The sequence below is a fragment of the Eublepharis macularius genome, chromosome 12, assembly GCF_028583425.1.
Source record: "Eublepharis macularius isolate TG4126 chromosome 12, MPM_Emac_v1.0, whole genome shotgun sequence".
NCBI classification, from domain to species: Eukaryota; Metazoa; Chordata; class Lepidosauria; order Squamata; family Eublepharidae; genus Eublepharis; species Eublepharis macularius.
Window position 1 is genome coordinate 77,401,233 of NC_072801.1, and position 18,573 is coordinate 77,419,805.

Sequence of the window (18,573 nt, forward strand, 5' to 3'; positions counted from 1 at the left end):
GGCTTGGCTACTCATTGCTATACAACAAGCCATTGCACAAAAGACACTGTGGTATAGTGGTTACAGTTTCTGCCATGGAAGCTTACTGGGTATCTTTGGGCCAGTTGCACACTCAGCCTAACCTACCTCACAGGGTTGTTGTGAGGATAAAATGGAGGAGGGGAGAATGATGTAAATGATTTGGGTCCACATTGTGGAGAAAGGTAAAGTATAAATGAAGTAAGTAAATAAATAAATAATGCTGAAGATGAGGGGTAGATAGGTTGGTGGGAAGGAAAGAAAGAAGCAGGGAAAGTTGAGGATATGAAGCTTTTAATAATAATAACAACAGCAGCATTCAATTTATATACCGCCCTTCAGGACAACGCCCACTCAGAGTGGTTTACAAAGTGAGTTATTATCCTCACAACAATCACCCTGTGAGGTGGGTGGGACTGAGAGAGCTCCGAGAAGCTGTGACTGACCCCAGGTCACCCAGCTGGCTTCAAGCGGAGGAATGGGGAATCAAACCTGGCTCTCCAGATTAGAGTCCTGCCACTCTTAACCACTGCACCAAAGTGGAAAGAAGATATGGAGTGGGGTGGGGGTTATAGGGGGAAGTGAGGTGCCCCCCACAAATCCTTTCATGGTCCCCCACCACATACCGAAGCCTGGCTCAGCCAGGACCCTGCAACTGGGCTCAGCTTTGTCTGGCAACAGGCACTGTGTAATTCAGCCAGAGTTTTCTTTCGGAGAGGCTTCCAGGAGAGGGAAGGAGGAAAGCGGCAGAAAAAGGGTAGATTGGCTGGTGAGTAGGAAGGAGAGAAGGAAGCAAGATAAAAGGGAGGGGTAGGGGGGCTTTCAGGAAAGGGAAGATGAAATAGTGAGTGGGGGGATGAGATACCCATACAAGTCACTGTGGGTCCCCCACTTGTACCTTTCTATTATTGTTGAGTTACTACAGCTGAGCTTAGGAGACGGTGTCTCTGTGTTGGAACACATGGCTTCCACCACACGTAAACCATAGCTGTGAGGGAGTGGGGGACCAGGCTGGGATTTGGCTCCTTATACTCAGTTGCTGGCATTCTGCCCCCCCCCCCGGACTTTTCTTTTTCTAAACAGGTGCGGGAGCTAAAAGTGCTGGGCTTTGCCGAGCGAGGTCCTGTGCTACAGGCCCTCTACCAGAACAAAGGGGATGTGTGGCAGGCGTTGGTACAGCTGCAGCGCCTCCGGCTGGAGCCCTTCCACCAGCGTTTGTGGGAGACTGAAGAGCCCCCGATAGACTTCCAAAGCCCTGACCGGCAGGTAAGAAGGAGACCTGGAAGCGACCTGCTCTGGCCGTGTCCTTTTGTGGCTCTCGCCAATGGCTCCGCTTCCTCCCTCCTTCCAGGCGCTCCTGCGACGTCTCCTGGCCTCTCTTTCCCTGCCCAGCTGGGGCCGAGCAGAGCTGGTCGTTTCCCTGATGCTGGAGAAGCCGAGCGAAGGGGGCTGGGAGCTGGCCGACATTGTGGAGGCCGTGAAGGCCTCTCCCAGCCGGGACTTCATCAAGCGCCTGCTGAGCTGGGAGTGCGCCGTCTGCAGCTGGGCCCTGCCACGCAACAAGGTAGCCTGCAGTGGGTTGGGGCCCCAAGGCTAGGTGCCAGGTGTCCCTTGGACAGTTGTTAGGATGGCATCTTTGGGTTAAGATGACTTTTAAAAATTTGTTGGTTTGTTTCTTCGATTTATATTCCTCCCTCCCTGCACAAGCAGACTCAGATGTGGATTACAATATGATAAAAAGCATTTACAGTATAAATTATATTAAAACAGTTTAAGTAACAACATAAAACAGCATCGTATAAAAATAATATAAAATAGAAAGCAGCACTTGGTAACAGGCTGTTGCCCTGGTCTCATTCGACAGAGAGTTCCACCAGGATGGAGCCAGGACCAAAAAGGCCCTGGCTTTGGTCGAGGTTAGGCAGGCCTTCCTGGGGCCAGGGACCACCAACAGTTGCTTATTTCCTGATCATAACATCCTCTGGGGCTCATACAGGGAGAGACGGTCCCGCAGATACACTGGTCCCAGTCCGCATAGGGCTTTATAGGTTAACACCAAAAATTCGGTACTCCACTGGTTGCCAATGCAGCTGGTGCAATACCAGTGTTATGTGTGCACCATTTGGCACTCCGGCGATGACACGCACCAATGCATTTTGAACCAGCTGTAATCGCCGGATCAGACCCAAGGGAAGCCCCGCGTAGAGTGCATTACAGTAATCCAGCCTAGAGCTGACCATTGCTTGAATCACTGTAGTTAAATCTGTAGTTAAATGTCCTTCTCTGTATTTGGTTTGAAGTGATGCTGTATTTCGAATGCCTTTACTTTGTATTTTAAATTAGAAAGCAGAGTGCAAGCTAAATGAACTGAATAAGGAACTAAATAGCGACTCCTACTGAGTGTTGAACAAATAACTACCAAAAAGCACTTCAGTGCACTTGGTTGCTGTCCAATTAATTCTAATACACTTTGAATTCGACTGGCTGTTGAGTTACGGGCTCTGGTGAAATTTTGGGGCTGAACAGGAAGTGAAAAGGGCCACATGGATGCCCTCCTTTCCTTTTACTATCCAGGAGGATTTTTAAAAGGAGATTCTGAAAATGCCAGTCTTGTGTTTCAGCAGATAACCCTATAAAAACACACCAGGTCCCCAAGGTCTTAAGGATATGCCAGAATGACACACTGTCTTCAGAAGCAATAATGTCTGTGCCTTTTACATTCTGTCTTTTAGGATTATGGGGAGTTCTAGATGTCCACGAGAGATTCCCCTTCCCTTCCCTGCTCTCTCTTATTTTCTTTTTAAATTAAATTTAATTTTTAAAACATTGATATCCTGTCCTTTCAAAAGCCTGGCAGCTAATATTATGATAATAAAAACACATCTAATTAAAATTACCCAGTATAAAAACAAACAAATCCAGTTTAATTTAGGTGGATAGCTGTGTTAGTCTGTAGTAGAACAGCAGGATTTGAGTCCCGTGGCACCTTAGAGACGAACAAGATTTTCAGGGCGCGGGATTTCGAGAGTCAGAGCTCCCTTTTTCAAGACACAAGTAGGAATGGAGACCCCTGAGCCTTTCTATCCCAACCAAAGGTGGGTGGGGTGTTACAGGAGAAGGTATTTGGAACGTAAAGGTACAATGCAGCTTGATTAGATAGGAGGGGAGCTCTTGCTGTCTAAAGCTTACCTTCTAAAAATTGTGTTGGTCTCCAAAGTGCCACTGGACTCAAAATCCCATTTAAATATCCAGCACACAATCCAATATAAACATACTTCCCTTGATTAGGATCTGATGGGTGGTCAATGGATGGTAACCCGAGAAAGGGCCTTCTCGGTTGTGGCACCAAATTTATGGAATTTCCCCTTAGTGAGATTTACCTGTGTCTCTTGATTGTCTTCTGCCAGCAGGGTATGTTTTGTCTGACGTACCTTTATTTGACCCTCCTTGTGTGTTTTTAATGGCTGCTATTATGTACTGTTTTTAAAAACTGGTTTTTAAAATCTCTTGATTGGTTGCTGCTTTGAGGTTTGTAATTGGTGGGAAAAGGGGTATGCAAATATTTTGCATAAATAAATAAGTAAATTAAAATTGGCTCTTGTTTCTTTACGTCCCCTGCAAACCTTTTGACTGTCACCCTCCTTTTCCTCCGTGGCAGATGCAGTCGCTGACATCGTGTGAATGTACAATCTGCCCTGACTGCTTTACTCAGCACTTCACCATTGCTGTGAAAGAGAAACACATCACTGACTTGGTGTGCCCGGCTTGCTCTGAGCCGGAAATCAGCGATGAACGGGAACTCCTCAGCTACTTTTCCACCCTCGACATCCAGGTACTCACCCAACTCCATCCCTTGGCCTGGTATTTCTGAAATCCCAGATCCCTAAGTCCCGTGCCAGCATCACTGTTTTTGTGGAACCATAGACCAAGTTGACCCTTTCTTTGGTTTGATGGACCTTTTGACGTCCTCTTCACTGGGATAAAACAAGGAGGAAGAGTAAGATCTCCTTTTGAAGGAGGCATATATGCCCCTGCTTCTGAGCAATTCCAGTACCATGAATATTACCAGTGGAGGCTCTGCCCCTTCCAAGATGCTGCCGCCCGTCCACCCACCACCAACAGCAAACCAAGCAGGAAGGGATTCTGTGACATTCTTGCATGGCTTCTATGATTTGGTTCTGTTTGCTGGGGAAAAATGGGTCTTGTCCCATTATGGAGTTTCTCTTCATATTTTTTGGGGGGTCATGCTTTAATCTAGAATTTGCCTCCCTGCATAAATCCATTGCTTCTTGTCCTATCTTCAGTGGGGATGGAGGAACTAATTGTTCAGATTTATTCAAGTTTTTTAGATCTCTACGTCTTTTGCTTTAGAAGATCCCCTGGCAAAGCCTAAAGCGACATGCGTAGGGATCTAAAAAACTTCAGTAAAGCCTTTCACCTGGTTCTCCCTTGTTTCCTTACCTACTGGTATGGCCATTGTTTCTCTAGCATTGTGACTGATTGCTCCCCATCTTCTTCCTTTAAAAAAAACACTGAGAACTGCCCGTCATCCCTCTCTTATCCTGCTTCTGTTTTCTGCATCTCTTCCCAGCTCCGCAGCTGCCTAGACCTGGAGACCTATGAGCTCTTCCACAAGAAACTGACCGAGAGGGTGCTTATGCGGGACCCGAAGTTTCAGTGGTGCACACATGTGAGTAAGCACTTTGGGGGTGGGCTAAGAGGCTGTTTACGAAGGGGAAAGAGTTCATAGGATAAAGGGACAATATTCACATTTTAAAACCCGCCTGATGTCTTAGTGGAAACTTTGTGTGACCGAGAGATGAAGTAGGGCTTAACAGACGTCATCTGTCCCTTATTTGTCTTGGTATGTCTTGTTCCAAGTATACCAGTGGGGGCCAAGGAAAGCGGAAAACACTCCAGGTATCCCACCCACCCATGTTGCAGCTGCCCCAGAAGAAAAAATCCTTTGCTCAGCCCTATGCAGGGAGAGGAGAGCTTGTTGAACGCTTTGGGCATCACCAAATCCATTTGCCAAGCGTCTACCAAGGACAAGTTGGGCAGGGGTGGGTGAGGGTTAGAACAGAATCCCTGGATTGTGCTCTGGATGGTCCCTATACTATTAAGAAAGCCACAAAAGCTCAAAAGTCGGGAATGGGCGCTTGCCATCCCCTCCCATCAGCTTTCCCATCATTTGTGCGCGCATCAGTTTCTCATATAAACCCAAACTGGTTTTTTTAATCGATAAAAAGTTGGCACAACAGAGCATCCAAAGGTGTACAGAGTTCGACTCCATAGGCATATTGCTTAATCAGTAAAAACAGGCTCCTCGTTCATCCAGAGACCAGAATCCCTAGGCATTCCAGCACAGAATATGGTATTTCCAAAATCTGCTAGAAAGCAGGCTTACTTTGTCAGAAGGTGGTATGAAAAGGGAAGGTACGCGCATGATAATTCCAGGATGCTAACAGTGCAATCTTAAACAGAGTTACTCCAGTCTAAGCCCATTAATTTCAGTAACTCTGTTTAGGATTGCATTGTAAGACTACAAGGTCAGTTTTACAATACAGCTCAGACGAGACCAGCCACCCTCCCTGATATCTAAGCCTATCTTCTCCCATAGAAATCCAGAAGGCAGAGTACACTAGAAATTCCAGCTACCCTTGAGTCGGAGTCCGAATCTCTTTGTCTCTCTTTCATAATGAAGATGCCCTGATCGCCCTCCCTCTCTTCTCCCCTCCAGTGTTCCTTTGGGTTCATCTACGAGTCTGAACAGCTGGAAGCCAAATGTCCGCAGTGCCGCAAGAGCTTCTGTGTCCGATGCAGGCGCCCGGTCAGTGGGGAGTGGCGGGGGGTGAAGCTGTGACTCGGAATGATAACACCAAGTGCTTGTTATGATGATTGGAGGGGTTGCACGGGGACAGGGTGGGGGTTATACAGTAAGAGGTGCAGTAAACATACCGATGTGAGACCCTTGTCGGTGCGGGCCAGGTCACCAAGGGTCAGGGGTGACGGGAAGGTTTTCGCCAAATTTGCTCGTATAAGGGAAAGGTTTCTCTTTACCTCTAGGAGGAATCCAAAGAGCTCCACTTGGGGGCTAATCCTGCTCCTTCAGATTTCATCCCTTAAGAATCATGTCTGTTCCTATCTGCCAAGTCCCTTCTTTTCCTTGTTCACTCTATGCTGGCTTGCTTTGCCTTTTAGATACGTCTTTATAGTACACTAGTTTGTGCATTTATTAGATTTTTATACCCCCCCGTCTAGGGCTGCCAGTACCCCAGTGGGAACGGGGGAATCTCCTGCTCCCAGCCTCTGCCTTCCTGCCGCCACACACCAGGGCCGATTCCAGACGGCCCTCTCCATGCCGAAACGTCGTGCATCGTCGCGCGGAAAATGCGATATTTCGTGTTTTCCGCACGACGACGCGCGACGTTTCGGCATGGAGAGGGCCGTCTGGAATCAGCCCTGGCTGGCAGGGGGAAAAGTCTGGAGGAGGGGCCTGGGAGGCAAAGAAACTCCCGGGAAAGTGCACAGTGGTGCACTTCCGGAAGTGATGTCATGGCGCCCGCCTGGAGCGCACATATCTGTGCACAAAGATCACCCAAGGTCACTCCCCTTCCTGCCAGGAGGGTAAGGGGACCCCACCCCTTTCTCCAAAGAGCTCAGGGTGGCCTTTGACTCTGTTGATAGAGATCTTCTGTGGAAGAGCTCAGGGCAAGAGATGTGATTCCCTGAGCCCCCATTTATCCTCACAACAACCCTGTGAGGTAGGTTAGGCTGAGAGGGGGATTGTCTCAAGGTTACCCAGTGACCTCCATGAGTTGAGTGGAGATTTTGAACCTCGAGTTCCACGCTTCAAATTTAGCACTATAGCCACTGTCTCATACGATGCTCGTTTATTTAAGCTGAACTGGTTTTTCTAGAGCTCTCCAGGAAGTTGTTCAGGTATTTTGTAATTTATTGCTGTCCTAAGCGAGCCTTTTCACGTTCACTTTAAGCCTACTTGACAGAAGTCAGAAGCCCCATCATAAAACTTGATTAATTCTGGCCAAATCCCCACTTTGAATCTGAACGGAAAAGCATCAGCCACTGAATGTGGATCTCACAGGTCAGCTACAAATGGTTTGAAAGGAACTTTGGTGAAAAGCAATCTTAAATACAAATGGACATTAGAAATCTAAAAGCTAAAATGGAGTAGTTTATCTCTCGGTGCGGCGGAAACTAAAAGTCCTGTCTTTTTGATGGAAGATAAATGAGGTCATGTCGATGTGAGGGGAAATGCAAGAACTGAAAAACAAGTTTATCAGTTTAGAACATCTGAGCAAGGAATAACGTTCATTTTTAGAGAGAGAAGATAGAGGCAAAGTTGTAAGTTTTAGTATTACTGTTTCATTGTTGTCTGGATTACTACTTGGAAATAGAAAAGGGTTTCTAGCACTGAACCGAAACCAGCCTCTAAACAGAGAGCCTTAATCCTGCTGTGATCTAAGACACGGCTAAAGAATGTAGTGGTGGGTGCAGGGAGAGTTTTCACCAAAGTTAAAACTGACCCGTGACAAATTTAAACCTGTTTCTAAAGTTCCCAGCTGCCTTCAGTCTTAGTATTGGGATCAGTTGCTGGATCCCAAAGGAGCTGAGACTTGTATTTTAAGTTAATTTATGGTGTTCAGCACCTTGAGTCTTTTGCTAGCTATTTCTTTATGTATTTTGTAGCAGTAGACTAGCAAAATTTGTGGTAGGGTATGAGCTTTCATGAGTCACAGCTCACTTCTTCAGATACTCACGAAAGCTATCACAAATTTTGTTAGTCCTATAGGTGCTACTGGACTTTTGCTCTTTTCTATTGCTACAGACAGGCTAACATGGCTACCCATCTAGATCTATCTTTATGTATTTTGATTTGCTTAGAAAAGGAATGGCCTGTTTTTGGCATTTTATTTTTTTAAGTTATTTATTTACTCATTTACACCTCGCCAGGGCTTTTTTCCAGCTGGAACGCGGTGGAACGGAGTTCCTGCACCTCTTGAAAATGGTCACATGGCCGGTGGCCCCACCCCCTGATCTCCTGACAGTGGGGTGGTTTAGATTGGAGATCAGGGGGCGGGGCCACCAGCCATGTGACCATTTTTGCCGAGGGCGATTTAACCTTTAAAAAACTCCCCCCTTGTTCCAGCTGACCCAAAGTGATGTCATTGTGCGGTCCTGAGTTCCACCACCTCTTTTCCCAGAAAAAAAGCCCTGCACCTCACCTTTCTCCTCAATGGGCATTGAAAGAAGTTGACCTCATTTGCTTCTCCTCTGTTTTATTCTCATAACAACCCTGGGAGGTTGGGTTTTCAAACTGAGTCCTAGATATAAACGCTTAGCAAGAACAAGAATTCTGCAGAGTTCTGTAGCCCAGGGGCCATGAGGGAAGAAGCTCACTTAGAAGTGTCCATTAATTTGATGTTATGTGGCCCTGCTTACAAATTGTCTTCTGTGGATTATAAAGAACAAGAAGGAACACGTAGAAAATAGTGAGATAAATATTTAATGCATCTGTGACTGGTTCAACGGGACAAAAGGTATTTAAAAAAAACATACCAAATTTGTGATAAACCTTGCCACTAGAGGCTAAATTAAGGTTGTCAGCTGCCAGCTAGAGGCTGGCAAATCTACCTCAATAATTGAGTAATTCATGTATAAGGAGCGTAGTTGGGTGTCTTCAAGATAAAAAAAGCGGTTTCTATATCCTCAGCTTTTTAAAGCAAAGCAAAATTGCCATCTGTTTAAGCTGCAGTACTGCAGCCAAGCTCTGCTCCCGACCTGAGTTCGATCCTGGCGGAAGCCGGGTTCAGGTAGCCAGCTTAAGGTTGACTCAGCCTTCCATCCTTCCAAGGTCAGTAAAATGAGTACCCAGTTTCCTGGGGGTAAAGTGTAGATGACTGGGGAAGGCCATGGCAAACCACCCCATAGCAAAAGTCTGCAAAGAAAATGTTGTGATGCGACGTCCCCCCCCCCCCATGGGTCAGTAATGACTCGGTGCTTGCACCTTTACCTTTTTTTAAAAAAAAATCAAGATGGCTTCCTCTTCTTCTCCGAGCAGCTTTTCTTTGTGTGAATTAAATCACTCGTGACAAAGAAACACACATCTAGCACAAATCTCCAAAAAAAGAGAACTCCGGGCACTGTGTAATTAACATTCTGTTAAAAGGGTATAGGATCTGGGAGGCCTCAGGTTCAAATCCTCACTTTGCCTTGAAGCCCGCTGGGTGACCTCAGGCCAGTCACACACACTCAGCCTAACCTACCTCACAGGGTTGTTATGTGGATAAAATGGAAAAAGGAAGACCATGTGTGCTGCCCTGAGCTCCCTGAGCAAAAGATGAGATAAAAACGTACCACTGTAGATAGATAACAATATACCAGTATATGAGCTACACCAGTTTGGTGTAGTGGTTAAGAGCACAGGACTCTAATCTGGAGAGCCGGGTTTGATTCCCCACTCCTCCACTTGAAGCCAACTGGGTGACCTTGGGCGAGTCACAGTTCTCTGGAGCTCTCTCAGCCCCACCCACCTCACAGGGTGATTGTTGTGGGGTAATAATAACACTTTGTAAACCGCTCTGAGTGGGCATTAAGTTGTCCTGAAGGGCGGTATATAAATCGAATGTTATTATTATTACTTCTGCCATACACAGAGAGAAGAACAGCCCATGCCACACTAATCTAATTTTTCCTTCTAATCTGTCTGAGATAATCGGATTCCGTCTTGCCGTCTGAGTCGGCGGTGACATCAGATTTTGGCTCTGCCTTTCGATCGATCTCTTGAGCTGTGGAATTCCCTTGTGCAATGATATCATAACACTTTCTGGAAGAAGCAGCTCTGTCTAATGGACTGGCAGACATCTGCTGTGCCGTCCACAGAATTCTCTCTCTACCCCTTGCTAGAGCATCTGCTTGGCATACAGAAGGGTCCAGGCTCAGTCCTTGGCATTTCCATTTAAAAGGACCTGGCAGTAGGTGATATGAAAGACTGAAACTATGGGATGGTGGACAGCTCTGACCATCTAACGGTCTGATTCGGTATAGGGTTTCATGTGTTCATAATACTTTTCCTATTCCTGACAAAGAGTTCTGTGGGAGCTGAAATCTTGCACACTCCTGCATGGACCTACAAAACAGTAATATTTTTTTACAGAGTGTTCCTTCTGCTGTCCAGGGAACCCAAGCATGGGAACTTGTCAGCTCCTCCTGACCCCTGGCTCTTTTTCTCTTTCCTCGGTCAGTGGGAGCCGCAGCACCAAGGCCTGACTTGTGAAGGGTTCCAGGAGTGGAAGCGAACCAACGACCCCGAGTACCAGGCCCAGGGCTTGGCTGCCTACCTGCAAGAGAATGGGATTGGTGAGATTCGTGTACCTGGATCAGGGGGGCAAGGGAGGAGCTGCCAGGCAGTGAGGGACCCCAACTCATCTCTGGTTAGACGTTTCACTCCCTGTTGCTGAGGAGTCATAACCAAACTAGGTCCTGTGCTTGACTGGTATTGCATAAAAGACCAGAAGCACGCCTCTTCTGCAGCAGTGCTCTTCCACTTACGGGTTGAGCCACCTGCTGGATAATAAGCCCTTAGAGAGATACCATTTTTGTTGTTAGATCAAGATGGGTAGCCGTGAGTCTGTCTGTAGCAGTAGAAAAGAGCAAGAGTCCAGTAGCACCTCTAAGACTTAACAACATTTGTGGTAGGGTATGAGCTTTTGTGAGTCACAGCTCACTTCTTCAGATACCAAAAGTCCAGTAGCACCTACAAGACGTAACAAAATTTGTGGTAAGGTATGAGCTTTTGTGAGTCACAGCTCACTTCTTCAGGTATCTGAAGGAAATTTTGAAGAAAATCTGAAGAAAATTCAGGTATCTGAAGAAAATTTGTGGTAGGGTATGAGCTTTTGTGAGTCACAGCTCACTTCTTCAGGTATCTGAAGGAAATTTTGAAGAAAATCTGAAGAAAATTCAGGTATCTGAAGAAAATTTGTGGTAGGGTATGAGGTTTTGAGAGTCACAGCTCAGTTCTTTCATGCATCCGAAGGAAATTGGTGGTAGGGTATGAGCTTTCGTGAACCACGGCTCACTTTTGTTGTTGGTTCTCAGTGAAGGCCTCTCTGCTCACTGCATTTGTAGAGATGGAGGGCGTTACGCAGCCTCCTCTGCTTTTTGAAAATTTAGAGAAGCAGCAGGAGGCTGACTTTGAGGTCACTTGGCTGCAGAGAAGATTCCTTTTAAGCAGGTTTAGAGACAACCCTCTTCCTTCTGTAAAAGTAGCCCAGCCATTCCCCACCGCAGTGGTGTGTGTGTGTGTGTGTGTGTGTGTGTGTGAGTGAGTGAGTGAGTGAGTGAGTGAGTGAGTGAGTGAGAAAGCTCTCCTTTGCCTACTGTTTCATCCTCCAGCCTGCCTTCCCCCCCCCTCCCCCACATACACTCCCACCAGTCAGACTGGAGTCCAACACAATCAACAAGATTTGGAGGGTATAAGCTTTCCAGAGTCAAAGCTCCCTTCTTCTGACTCTCGGAAGCTCACATCTTGAAAATCTTGTTGGTCTCTAAGGTGCCACTGGACTCAAATCCTGCTGTTCTACTGCACAGCTACCCACCGAAAATGCTCCATTGAGTCGGTATTCCTCCCAATGCTCGGCAGCTGCGAGGGTCTCACCACACAGAGATGCTTGGCACGTGCTGTTTAGGTGTCAGGTTTTGCAGTTTTACCTGGGGACTGTAGTTTTAAAAGAGCCATTGGATCAATTGTTGTGGAGAGAGAAGGAGTCGCCCTTTTTGTAAAACAAAGAGTTGGGAGGGAGGGATGGTGTGGAGAAACGCCCTCTTGTTTGTGGAGTTAACTTTCTATGGGCTGCAGAGGAGAGGGGTCAGTTCCCTAGTAGAATGTGATTTGAGAGAGGGAGAGAGTCGGTTGGTGAGGAGCTTGACAGTTGAGGGAGAGATGGCTCTGAGGGGAGATGTAGATCTAATGTAACCCCAGTTAACAAAGTATCGTGCCTGCCCTACACAACATCTAATTGGGGCATGAGTATAGAGAAGCAGAGGGAGAGACAGTAGAAGTTCCTTTTTATGTTGTATTCTTCCTTCCGTTCACTGTATAGTTGCCTGTGTATAGTTAGAAGTTAAATAAATGATTTTTGGAATTTATGAAGGAAGAAAGATCTTCTGTTCCACATAGTCCCCCAACCGCTTGGGCCCACTAGCAGAGGAGGGGGGTTAGGAGGCTGTCCCGCCTAACCAGGACCCACTATAGGGATGGTGGTGGCAGCAACTACCCGGAGGCAGGAAAGGGAGACGGCCCCTTCAGGTGCTAGGCTAGGCAAGGGGGAGGGGTAGGCAGAGCGGGGTCTAGGAAAAAAAGAAAGGAGAGGCCCCATTTCGCCACAGATGGAAAAGAAAAGAAGCTTTTGGCTAGCTCCCTTAACTTGTTAGTTGCTGAACTACACAGCCCCCCCACACACACACACAGATTCCACCCAGAGGGGGTGAGGAGGGAGAGGCTGTGTAGTTCAGCAACCCCTTGGGTGGAATCTGCCAGATCTTAAAGAGGGTGGGGGACACTGTATCGTTCAGCAACTAAGGAGTTAAGGGCACTAGCCAAAAGCTTCTTTTCTTTTTGACACTCCCCCCCCCCCGCCCGCCCCCAACTCTGTTTTACAAAAAGAGTGAATCCTTCTCTGTCCAACAGCTCTTTTAAAACTACAGCTCCCAGGTAAAACTGTGAAAACCAACATTTAAAGAGCACATGCCAGGCGTCGCTGTGCGGTGAGACCCTCAGAGCAGTCCCTCCTCTGGGGAGATCATAATGACCAACTCTCTTAAATCCAGCTGGGGCTGCCAATCTTGGCAGGCCAGTGACCTTGCTGGCATGAGTTGTGGACATTTTGGTCCTCTGGCAGCGACTGGGGAGAGAGCATCCTCTCCTCCTCTGCTGGCTCAGTGGAAGAACCCCTGTTTTTGCACGCAGAAGGTCCCAAATTCAATCCTTGGCATCTCCAGTTAAAAGGACCAGAGGCAGGTGATGTGAAAGGTCTCCACCTGAGACCCTGGAGAGCAGCTGCCAGTCTGAGTAGACAGTACTGAACTTATTTTATTTATTATTATTATTTTTATTTATGTCATTTATAGTCCACCTTTCTCACTGAGACTCAAGGCGGATTACACAGTGTGAGATTAGTAAAATAGAAAAGAGTCCAGTAGCACCTTTAAGACTAACCAGCTTTACTGTAGCATAAGCGTTTGAGAACCACAGTTCTCTTCACCAAATTTAACACGGCTAACTCCTCTGGATCTGTGAGATTAGTACAGTCAGTATCAAGGACATCTCCATAAACAATGCCATAGGGTAAATAAACACGTTTAGAAAGATCAAGACTGGTAGCCGTGTTCGTCTGTTTGTAGCAGTAGAAAAGAGCAAAAGTCCAGTAGCACCTACAAGACTAACAAAATTTGTGGTAGGGTAGGAGCTTTCGTAAGTCACAGCTCACTTCTTCAGGTACAGCTAGAATGTGAGTCCATCTATCCTTATTTCTTGGAGAGTGGAGTGATTGCAGAAGCCGAATGATAATAGCCGGTGAATGACAATGGCAGGCATGATTGAATAGGGTAGGGTATCAATACAGAGCTGAAGAAATGCTGAAACAGAACATAAGCAATTCTAGGGCTGACATTAGACCACATGAAGCACAGGTAGCTCATAGGAGCACGTATTTAAAACAACAGATAGTACGTAAGGCAACATAGTGGTGAAGGTCCCTAATTCATTAACAAAGCATCTGAGACCCCCCTCCCTACAATACAAAAGCCTTTTTGAATAATTCGGTTTTGCATCGTTTGTGGAAAGCTAGGAGAGTGGCGGCCGAGGGTCTGATTCGGTATAAGGCAGCTTCATGTGTCAGAATGGCAAATGTCCTCCTCTTCTAGATCCTTGGGAGTGTAATGGCAGGAGAGCCCCCCCCCCACACTCTTAACCTCCTTTTTTGTTCTCTCGCCAGCCTGTCCCAACTGCAAGTTCTCGTATGCCCTGGCCCGGGGAGGCTGCATGCATTTCCATTGTACCCAATGCAGGCACCATTTCTGCAGTGGCTGCTACAGCGTCTTCCATGCCAAGAACGTAAGGATTGTTTTAGGGAATTGAGCTGGCAGCGTATGAGTCTGCGCAGGCTCAACTTTGGCATTCAAAGCATGATTACCCCCTTGGAGATTGGAACTGATTAAAATTATAGTTAACCTTGGCACTTTTGATTTGCAATGTTATACTGTATTTTGTTTGTTTTTAATGGCCTCTGTAACAATCCTGCAAGGTGGGTTCATGTTTTGCCAGAAGGGTTTCTATATATACCCATTTTACAGACGGGGAAGACTGAGGCTTGGAGACATTGACTTGCCCAAAGCCACACAGTCAATTTAGGGCAGAGGTGAGGTTTGTTTCCGGGTCTCCTTGGTTGAAGTCAACCCTTTGGACAGAAGAATGGAGAGATTTTTGAAAAAATTATCCTCTAAAAACGGCATTCACAAGAGAGGCTGCTTCTCTAGTGTACTGCTAAATTTCTTGGAAGGCCATTATATTTTTCAAAATTTGGGGCATGAAGAAAGTCAAATCTCTAAGTCCAAACGCCACCTTCTCAAAAATGCCAGTCCAGTCACACACACTTCCCAACTGGGCTGGCATCTACCCCCTGCAGTGAGCTGAATGGGGGATCCTTTGGTCCCACAATTGTTTTTCATAGTGGCATGAGGAAATCTGTACGACAGGTGGGTTTGTTCATGATGCCAGCAGCTGCCTCACTTTTTCCCGTCCTCAATCTTCACCCAGAAATGCCCACTTCAAGGTTGCCTCATCCGGCGGTCCCTCCACGCCCACCATCCTCGAGACTGCCTGTTCTACCTGCGTGACTGGGATGTGGTTCGCCTGCAGCGCCTCTTACAGGTGAAGTTGGCCGGGGGCAAAGGGGTAGGATGACGGTATTTTATTGGAGGGGGGGAGGAGAAGCAGGAGGAGGGCAGGCTTACCTGCCGAGAGAAGCGAGGAGGATTCTTTTGCTGTGGGGTGTCTGAAGCGGCAGCCTGACGTTCGTTCTTGGTGCCTCCCGGTCACAGGATAACGGAGTCGTGTTCAACACTGATCCCCCTGCTGGAACCCGGGCTACCACTGGTGGTGAGTACGGAAGGACTCCGGGACGCCTCACGTTGATCCCTTTGCATGTCCTCTCCCCCCGCCCCCTGGTGATGCTAGGGTGATTCCGTTTTTTGAAAACAATAATGTTTGGGTGGAATTTCAGAGAGAGCGTTGGCTGCCGGATCACAAGCTGAACTTCCGGTGAACCCTGGAAGCCACCGTCGGCCTATGTTTTAGACCACAAGCACCCATTGGGACAGTGCTGGAATTGCACCCGCTGAGTGGTAGCAGCGTGGTCTCTTTTCGAGGGTACATTTTGGGGACAAATTGACACCAGCTTGACTGCCATGGCTTCTCCCAAGGACCTCAGGATGTCATTTTTTGAAGATACTGACCAATTCTCTTTTGGTGATCCTGAGCTCCCTTCCCCACCTTCAAGAGAGAACTGTGATTTCCGCTTAAGTTGATTTATAATTTGACGTTTGGGCAAGCCACTGTAGGACAAAAGCTTTCCTCCTTCCACAGGTGGGTGTCAGGTTATGGAGCAGAAGGAGACGATGGCGGGGTTGAAGGACGAGCCTTGCGGGAAAGAGACCCAAGCCGGATATGCCGGCCTTTGTCAGTGAGTAACACCATTTATGGCACATTGTCAGTTGGGAAGCCCTGAGATAACTGTCAAGAGTTTGGGGGTTCTGGGGAGAGGATGAGCGGGTGGAGGAAGACATGGACTCCGTGGGGTGCAGTAGAAAGTGCCCTATTTATTGAGACATACAAATACATACACATGTTTTTTTAAAACAAACAAAATACAGTATTACTGAATCAGGCCTCTGGTCCATCAAGGCCAGTATTGCCTACACTGACTGGCAGCTGCTCTCCAGAGCCTCAGGTAGGCCTTTTCCATCACGTACTGCTTGGTCCTTCAACTGGAGATGCTGAGACTTGAATCTGGGATGATGATGATGATGATGATGATGATATTTGATTTATATACCACCCTTCAGGATGACTTAACACCCACTCAGAGCAGTTTACAAAGTATGCTATTATTATCCCCTCAGCAAAACACCCTGTGAGGTGGGCGGGGCTGAGAGAGCTCTGAGAGAGCTGTGACGAGCCCAAGGTCGGCCACCTGGCTTCAAGTGGAGGAGCGGGGAATCGAACCCGGTTCCCCAGATTAGAGCCCTGCCACTCTAAGCCACTACACCAAACCGACGCCCAGCAGAGGCTCTGCCACTGAACCACAGCCCATCCTCAGCAGATCTTGGTTGAAGCAAGTCCCTCATTTCTTTCTCCGCCCCAACCCACCCAGGGCACACTACAAGGAGTACTTGGTCAGCCTCATCAACAGCTACTCCCTGGACCCTGCTGCCCTGTACAATCCGCAGGAAGCAGAGCTTGTCTGCCAGCGCTACCTGCCTGCTGCACAGCTGCCACCGCGGGGACCTGCTGAAGATGACGAAACTTTTGCGGGGCGCTTGATCAAGGTGAAACTGGGTCCCCTACAGACAAATGGGGGAAGCGTCCCTGGAGGGGGATGCCTGGGAAAGTTGAACGGGACCTCCCGCTTGGCTAACCTCCTTTTTAAAAAATCCAACCCTCTACAGAAACTAATGGATGAGGTGGCTCTGGGTCCGAAAATCCCACGGAGACAGAAGCAGCTGGATGCTCGTGCCCTCCACTAACTTGGGCAGAAAGCACGGTTAAGAGTTACAATCTGGTTCCCTTTTGCCGGGACTGAAAAGCCGAACAGAAGTATTCCTCATCTCTGGAGGAGAAGAATTTGGTGGGAGGTACTGGGGTGGGGGTGGTGAGGAAGCGGTTAATATTTTGAAGTGCCTTTATGTTTGGGGGTTCCAAGGGGCAATCTGAAGACCCTCATGTCCACTAGTTGGGGGCTGGAGGGGGTCTAAATAAATTAAGTATGCCTCCCCTAAAATTAGAGCTGGTTCCCCTGCCCTGCCACCTCCTTCCAAGCAAAGATCTAGTCTGCTGTTGGGAGAGAAGAGACCTTGGGGAGGGAAGAGGCTTTCTTATACTTGCAAATGTCCTATTTACATGTGCAAGACCCCCCCCCCCCCAAAAAAAACAGTTTGGAAGACTTGTGGGAGGGGACAGCAATCCGGAGCATTTTAACTTCTACAAAACCCTGTTCTGGAAAAGTTTAAGGATGCATTTCCTGGATTTTATGAGAATGATTTTACAGTAGCAGATTGGAAATGTGGGAGCCTTCCAAAAACGATTCAGTGATCGAACAGAAAATTCTGTGCCGTTTTCTGGGTTCTCCTGGCTCCTTGCCTTTCTCATTCCTCTTCATCTTTTTTCCTGCTCACAAGCATTCAGTTCTGATCTTTGAGAAATCCAAATAAATCATTCTCTGATTTAAACGACAACAAAAAGTGTGGCTGGGTTTTTTTTGCTGAAAGATACCCCCCACATGCCTACAAATCCCAGGGGCCACTTTGGAGTTAAGTGGTTCAGCCGCCTCAAGGCCCAAGTCAGTTGTCTGTCTGGTGCTGGCTTGCTTCCTCCATCCGTCAGGGTTCTGCTTAACCTCTGCTATGACTTTTGTTTTGATCCGGCTTGCCTATCTCCTTGCATTTTGAATGGCAGTCTGGAGAAGACTCCTGTGTTTTGGAAGATTGCACTCCCTGTGGCTGGACTAGTATTAGTCCAAAGTAATGGTATGTGCTTCTTTCTTGCCCTATGCTGACAATGAACATAAAAAGTCCACTAAAGAAAGTGCATTCGGTTTGATGTTCTACTGTGCCGCTCTGTTTTCAGGAGGCATTTTTTCGACATTGGCTACTGATTACTGTGGTCCTTTTTTTGTTTATTTGAAGCTCTGTTTTCAGGGCGGGTTCTTGCTTCTGGAAATGTTTGACAATGATAAAGAGATTCTCAACAAGCGTATGCTTGAATGCCTCTACCCCTCATATCTGGGAGTTGGACTTCACCGGCTGCAATGTTTTGCAAACAAGGAGCAGTTGTTTACTTTCTGCTGCATTCACTGTGCTGCGTTATTTACTCTCTGGTTTTGCATTCACCATTTATACTCGGGTGTTTGGTTATATGAAACCAAGTTGTATTGTTCAATACAGTGAAGGGTTTTTGAGCTAAAGAAACTCTGTTTAATTTGGGTTGCAGGTTTTTAAAGTCCCTTAGAACCTAAACAGGAAGACGTTATTCCAGCACAACCCAAACAGGAATCTCGACAATAAAAATAGACTTTTGAGATTCTATAGTATCTTATGTACATTTGTCTTTGAATTAAAGAGAATATTTTTATTTTATTTATATGTCATTTACAGTCCACCTTTCTGAGACTCAAGGTGGATTACATAGTGTGAGATTAGTAGAGTCAGTATCAAGGATATTTCCATAAACAATGCCATAGGGTAAATAAATACAAG

At 47.0% G+C, this 18,573-nt stretch overlaps 1 protein-coding gene across 5 annotated transcripts in view; it reads left to right on the forward strand.

Moving 5' to 3' along the window:
- The window catches only part of RNF31 (ring finger protein 31), a 28,712-nt gene extending 11,475 nt beyond the window's left edge, over positions 1 to 17,237 (forward strand). For all 5 annotated transcript variants that reach the window (XM_054992489.1, XM_054992490.1, XM_054992493.1 and 2 more), the window contains exons 11-22: positions 1,102 to 1,284; positions 1,370 to 1,582; positions 3,677 to 3,850; positions 4,610 to 4,708; positions 5,759 to 5,848; positions 10,284 to 10,398; positions 14,037 to 14,155; positions 14,858 to 14,971; positions 15,142 to 15,199; positions 15,686 to 15,782; positions 16,473 to 16,647; positions 16,768 to 17,237. In XM_054992489.1, coding sequence (XP_054848464.1) covers positions 1,102 to 1,284; positions 1,370 to 1,582; positions 3,677 to 3,850; positions 4,610 to 4,708; positions 5,759 to 5,848; positions 10,284 to 10,398; positions 14,037 to 14,155; positions 14,858 to 14,971; positions 15,142 to 15,199; positions 15,686 to 15,782; positions 16,473 to 16,647; positions 16,768 to 16,845 — 1,515 coding nt within the window. In that variant the 3' untranslated portion in view covers positions 16,846 to 17,237. The remainder of the gene's footprint in view (positions 1 to 1,101; positions 1,285 to 1,369; positions 1,583 to 3,676; positions 3,851 to 4,609; positions 4,709 to 5,758; positions 5,849 to 10,283; positions 10,399 to 14,036; positions 14,156 to 14,857; positions 14,972 to 15,141; positions 15,200 to 15,685; positions 15,783 to 16,472; positions 16,648 to 16,767) is intronic.
- Positions 17,238 to 18,573: the final 1,336 nt, after the last annotated feature.